Raw genomic sequence first — 6,000 nt, forward strand, 5'->3', positions numbered from 1 at the left:
CTAAGGGCAATGTGTGGTGTAAATATTATGTAGAAAATTCGGAAATTAGGAGAAGGTGTGGAGTTAATAAAAGTATGTATTAGTCACAGGGCTGAAGAGGGGTTGTTGAGGTGGTTTGGTCATTTAGAGAGCATGGATCAAAGTAGAATGACATGGAGAGTGCTTAAATCTGTATGGGAAGGAAGGCAGGGTAGGGGTTGTCCTCGAAAAGGTTGGTAGGAGGGGGTAAGGGAGGTTTTGTGGGCGAGGGGCTTGGACTTCCAGCAGGCGTGCGTGAGCGTGTTCGATAGGAGTGAATGGAGATGAATGGTATTTGGGACCTGACAGTCTGTTGGAGTGTGATCAAGGTAATATTTAGTGAAGGGATTCAGGGAAACTGGTTATTTTTATATAGCCGGACTTGAGTCCTGGAAATGGGAAGTACATACAATGCCTGCACTCTAAAGGAGGGGTTCGGGATATTGGCAGTTTGGATGGATATGTTGTGTATCTTTATACGTATATGCTTCTAAACTGTTGTGTTCTGAGCACCTCTGCGAAATCAGTAATTAAGTGTGAGTGAGGTGAAAGTGTTAAATGATGAAAGTATTTTCTTTTTGGGGATTTTCTTTCTTTTTGGGTCACCCTGCCTCGGTGAGAGATGACCGACTTGTTAAAAAAATAATAATAATATGTATATAATAATAATGTACTGTATAATAATAATGATAGATGGCTTCAAAAGGCTGCCACTAGATGGCAGTGTTTACCACAACAAAGAGGGAGCGGTTGTGGCCACCTCCACCTGTTACATAATGACATATTTTATTCACTCTAGAGTATATATCAGGTTTCTAAGTTATTTATATTGTTTATTGTGTCATATTAGATGAACTCTGATAGATAAATAAGCCGTAGAGTTGATCATAGCAAAATATTCAAGGAGTATTTTGTTCTGTCTCCAGACAAGCTCTCATTGACCACCGATGCCGCCACATATATAATGACACATTTTATTCATTCTAGAGTATATATTAGGTTTTTATGTTACTTATATTGTTTATGTCATATTAGATGAACTGTGATAGATAAACAAACCGTATAGATGATTTTAGCGAAATTATTCAAGAAGTATTTTGTCCAGTCTCCAAATAAATTCACATCCACCGCCGACACCGCCCATACCACTACATGAATGACATATTTTATTCATTTTAGAATATGTATCAGGTTTCTATGTTATTTACATTGTTTATTATGTCATATAAGGTGAATTGTGATAAATAAATAAGCTGTAGAGTTGATATTAGGGAAATTATTGAAGTACAGAATTCCTCTGGAACGGATTAATTGCATTTCAATTAATTTAAACGAGGAAAATTGACTCTGCAAGCAAGCAAATCCAGTTGCGAGCAAGGTCACGGAACGGATTAAACTCGCAAGTAGCGGTTCCTCTGTATTCAGTTTTAGGCCATTATCAGTACCATCAACATTGGCTGATTTTCACTAATATTGATGCCATAAAAAAGTAACAAATATATTAGGTAAAAGGACACAAGTGTAACTAATGTGACATTTTATTGTGGCAATGTTTCGCTGTCGAAGAGCTTTATCAAGCCATTATAGCTTGATACTGATATTGATACCCAATTTTACGCCAATACTTATACCATCAAAATTACCCAATACTCACCAGTACGAATACTTTGGCACACCCCTACTTAATATAGCCATAGGCATGTTTCGAAATCTGTAATTTGTAAGCTTATTTCATTGAAATGGAGGTGATTTTGATTAATTTTACTATTTGGATACAGGAAATGTCATTTATTGTCTTTTAGTTGCATAATACATATATTAGATATACGAAATGATAGTTTGTTGGAATGTAGGTTAAAAGACTAGGACGAATAATACATATTTTAAGAAAAAGAGGATAAATAAGTATACAAGATATGATGTAGGGCGAAATGACAGTAGTTTGTTGGATTATGTATTGGTAGATAAAAGACTGTTGAGTAGACTTCAGGATGTACATGTTTATAGAGGGGCCACAGATATATCAGATCACTTTCTAGTTGTAGCTACACTGAGAGTAAAAGGTAGATGGGATACAAGGAGAATAGAAGCATCAGGGAAGAGAGAGGTGAAGGTTTATAAACTAAAAGAGGAGGCAGTTAGGGTAAGATATAAACAGCTATTGGAGGATAGATGGGCAAATGAGAGCATAGGCAATGGGGTCGAAGAGGTATGGGGTAGGATTAAAAATGTAGTGTTAGAGTGTTCAGCAGAAGTTTGTGGTTACAGGAAAGTGGGTGCAGGAGGGAAGAGGAGCGATTGGTGGAATGATGATGTAAAGAGAGTAGTAAGGGAGAAAAAGTTAGCATATGAGAAGTTTTTACAAAGTAGAAGTGATGCAAGGAGGGAAGAGTATATGGAGAAAAAGAGAGAGGTTAAGAGAGTGGTGAAGCAATGTAAAAAGAGAGCAAATGAGAGAGTGGGTGAGATGTTATCAACAAATTTTGTTGAAAATAAGAAAAAGTTTTGGAGTGAGATTAACAAGTTAAGAAAGCCTAGAGAACAAATGGATTTGTCAGTTAAAAATAGGAGAGGAGAGTTATTAAATGGAGAGTTAGAGGTATTGGGAAGATGGAGGGAATATTTTGAGGAATTGTTAAATGTTGATGAAGATAGGGAAGCTGTGATTTCGTGTATAGGGCAAGGAGGAATAACATCTTGTAGGAGTGAGGAAGAGCCAGTTGTGAGTGTGGGGTAAGTTCGTGAGGCAGTAGGTAAAATGAAAGGGGGTAAGGCAGCCGGGATTGATGGGATAAAGATAGAAATGTTAAAAGCAGGTGGGGATATAGTTTTGGAGTGGTTGGTGCAATTATTTAATAAATGTATGGAAGAGGGTAAGGTACCTAGGGATTGGCAGAGAGCATGCATAGTTCCTTTGTATAAAGGCAAAGGGGATAAAAGAGAGTGCAAAAATTATAGGGGGATAAGTCTGTTGAGTGTACCTGGTAAAGTGTATGGTAGAGTTATAATTGAAAGAATTAAGAGTAAGACGGAGAATAGGATAGCAGATGAACAAGGAGGCTTTAGGAAAGGTAGGGGGTGTGTGGACCAGGTGTTTACAGTGAAACATATAAGTGAACAGTATTTAGATAAGGCTAAAGAGGTCTTTGTGGCATTTATGGATTTGGAAAAGGCGTATGACAGAGTGGATAGGGGGGCAATGTGGCAGATGTTGCAAGTGTATGGTGTAGGAGGTAGGTTACTGAAAGCAGTGAAGAGTTTTTACGAGGATAGTGAGGCTCAAGTTAGAGTATGTAGGAAAGAGGGAAATTTTTTCCCAGTAAAAGTAGGCCTTAGACAAGGATGTGTGATGTCACCGTGGTTGTTTAATATATTTATAGATGGGGTTGTAAGAGAAGTAAATGCGAGGGTCTTGGCAAGAGGCGTGGAGTTAAAAGATGAAGAATCACACACAAAGTGGGAGTTGTCACAGCTGCTCTTTGCTGATGACACTGTGCTCTTGGGAGATTCTGAAGAGAAGTTGCAGAGATTGGTGGATGAATTTGGTAGGTGTGCAAAAGAAGAAAATTAAAGTTGAATACAGGAAAGAGTAAGGTTATGAGGATAACAAAAAGATTAGGTGATGAAAGATTGAATATCAGATTGGAGGGAGAGAGTATGGAGGAGGTGAACGTATTCAGATATTTGGGAGTGGACGTGTCAGCGGATGGGTCTATGAAAGATGAGGTGAATCATAGAATTGATGAGGGAAAAAGAGTGAGTGGTGCACTTAGGAATCTGTGGAGACAAAGAACTTTGTCCTTGGAGGCAAAGAGGGGAATGTATGAGAGTATAGTTTTACCAACGCTCTTATATGGGTGTGAAGCGTGGGTGATGAATGTTGCAGCGAGGAGAAGGCTGGAGGCAGTGGAGATGTCATGTCTGAGGGCAATGTGTGGTGTGAATATAATGCAGAGAATTCGTAGTTTGGAAGTTAGGAGGAGGTGCGGGATTACCAAAACTGTTGTCCAGAGGGCTGAGGAAGGGTTGTTGAGGTGGTTCGGACATGTAGAGAGAATGGAGCGAAACAGAATGACTTCAAGAGTGTATCAGTCTGTAGTGGAAGGAAGGCGGGGTAGGGGTCGGCCTAGGAAAGGTTGGAGGGAGGGGGTAAAGGAGGTTTTGTGTGCGAGGGGCTTGGACTTCCAGCAGGCATGCATGAGCGTGTTTGATAGGAGTGAATGGAGACAAATGGTTTTTAATACTTGACGTGCTGTTGGAGTGTGAGCAAAGTAACATTTATGAAGGGATTCAGGGAAACCGGCAGGCCGGACTTGAGTCCTGGAGATGGGAAGTACAGTGCCTGCACTCTGAAGGAGGAGTGTTAATGTTGCAGTTTAAAAACTGTAGTGTAAAGCACCCTTCTGGCAAGACAGTGATGGAGTGAATGATGGTGAAAGTTTTTCTTTTTCGGGCCACCCTGCCTTGGTGGGAATCGGCCAGTGTGATAATAAAAAAAAAAAAAAAATGTATCTTCTTTCTGTTGCAGAGCATATACGTGACAAGTGTTGCAGGTGGAGGTTCTGCATCATCTGCACTCAAGGTGGGAGATAAGCTCCTACAGGTTGATGGCGTGGACTTGCGCTCTGCTGATTTAGGCATTGCTACCTCGATCCTCAACAAAACATCAAATACTGTCAATTTAATGGTTTCTCGTGTGCAGTGACTTGCAGTGATTCAGAATGGCTGTTGATCTCCATGATAAATTTATTGAGCAGCTTTTTTTTCTATGGTTTTAGCAAGAGAGAGCTCTAAATATGTTTTTGTGCATCATAAAAGGTAGCTTATTTTGTTTAAAACGATAAGAATGGCATGTTCCACCAAACAAATTATGTGCAATGTAGCTATAGTCCATATTGATAATTCATTAAGTTATGGTTGTGCATTAGTGCCTAATGTAAATTTGTAAATAAGTAGAATTAGATGTCATAAAAATTAAGAGTGTGCTCATGATAGAACAAACAAATAGAAGCATACACACAATAAGTTTTTTAAAAGAGCTTTCCACTGATTTGTTTCAAGGTTGGATAATACAGCGGCTTCTGATACACATTCTGTTATACATTCCCTTTTTTTATACATTCCGAGTAAGAAAGCACACACTATTTGACATTCCTGGTTCATGTACTATGTATTAAAAGAGTTTGATACTTTATATCCTTAAATGGTCCTAAGTTATGTCTGTATACACTTACAGTGGAAAAAAAAATGCCATATTTATATTTTAAGTTGTACAACATTACCTGCATTCTCTTCTCATCATCCTCACAGATGAGACATGTGATATGAGGGATACTAACTTAAATTTTCAACATGGCTGGTCTTTCTTATGCAGCTCAAGTGCCTTAAAAGTTATAAATTGAAGAGTACAAAGAAATATAGGCACAACTTTACAATGACCTGTGTTCAAAAATGGCAGCGTGGATTATATTTTATAGATAATTTTAAAATTGTATTGTGCATCATTTTTATATTGTCACCGGGTTTAGTGCTTACTTTGATTTTTATTATTATTATTATTATTATTATTATTATTATTATTATTGTCATTCCCAAATAAATTTCAGTGCCTGGCAATTTACGTATAAAATGAACTTAATTACCCTAGAAGATTCCTCTGTACACAGCAAAAATGACCTACACATTTAAGCACATCAGCTGTGTATTCTGTAGTGTATGAAAATATGTAAAGCCATATTCATTTCTATGCATAAATATTCATTCTGATCGAGCATGCTCAAGCCCCTAGCACTCGGAACATTCATAATATACATGCATACATAAACACTGCCCATGAATAGTTAATATCTGGATGTTGTCACATACATTACATATGTTAATGTAGTGTATTTTATTAAGGTTATTGTATATTGTAAGCAAATTCCTTGTTGATATAAGTGCTATTGTTCTCCAATTACCCTTATTGAAGTAAATTATCTGGAA

General features: G+C 37.9%; 1 protein-coding gene across 6 annotated transcripts in view; it reads left to right on the forward strand.

Moving 5' to 3' along the window:
- Window positions 1–5,208, forward strand: part of LOC128691696 (erbin) — a 159,659-nt gene extending 154,451 nt beyond the window's left edge. For 5 of the 6 annotated variants that reach the window (XM_070088807.1, XM_070088811.1, XM_070088809.1 and 2 more), the window contains one exon: window positions 4,547–5,208. In XM_070088807.1, the coding sequence (XP_069944908.1) occupies window positions 4,547–4,723 (177 nt within the window). In that variant the 3' untranslated portion in view covers window positions 4,724–5,208. The remainder of the gene's footprint in view (window positions 1–4,546) is intronic. The other variant, XR_011392437.1, reaches the window with a different exon arrangement.
- The last annotated feature ends 792 nt before the right edge of the window (window positions 5,209–6,000 follow it).

Source organism: Cherax quadricarinatus, chromosome 26 (genome assembly GCF_038502225.1).
Source record: "Cherax quadricarinatus isolate ZL_2023a chromosome 26, ASM3850222v1, whole genome shotgun sequence".
Classification (NCBI taxonomy): Eukaryota; Metazoa; Arthropoda; class Malacostraca; order Decapoda; family Parastacidae; genus Cherax; species Cherax quadricarinatus.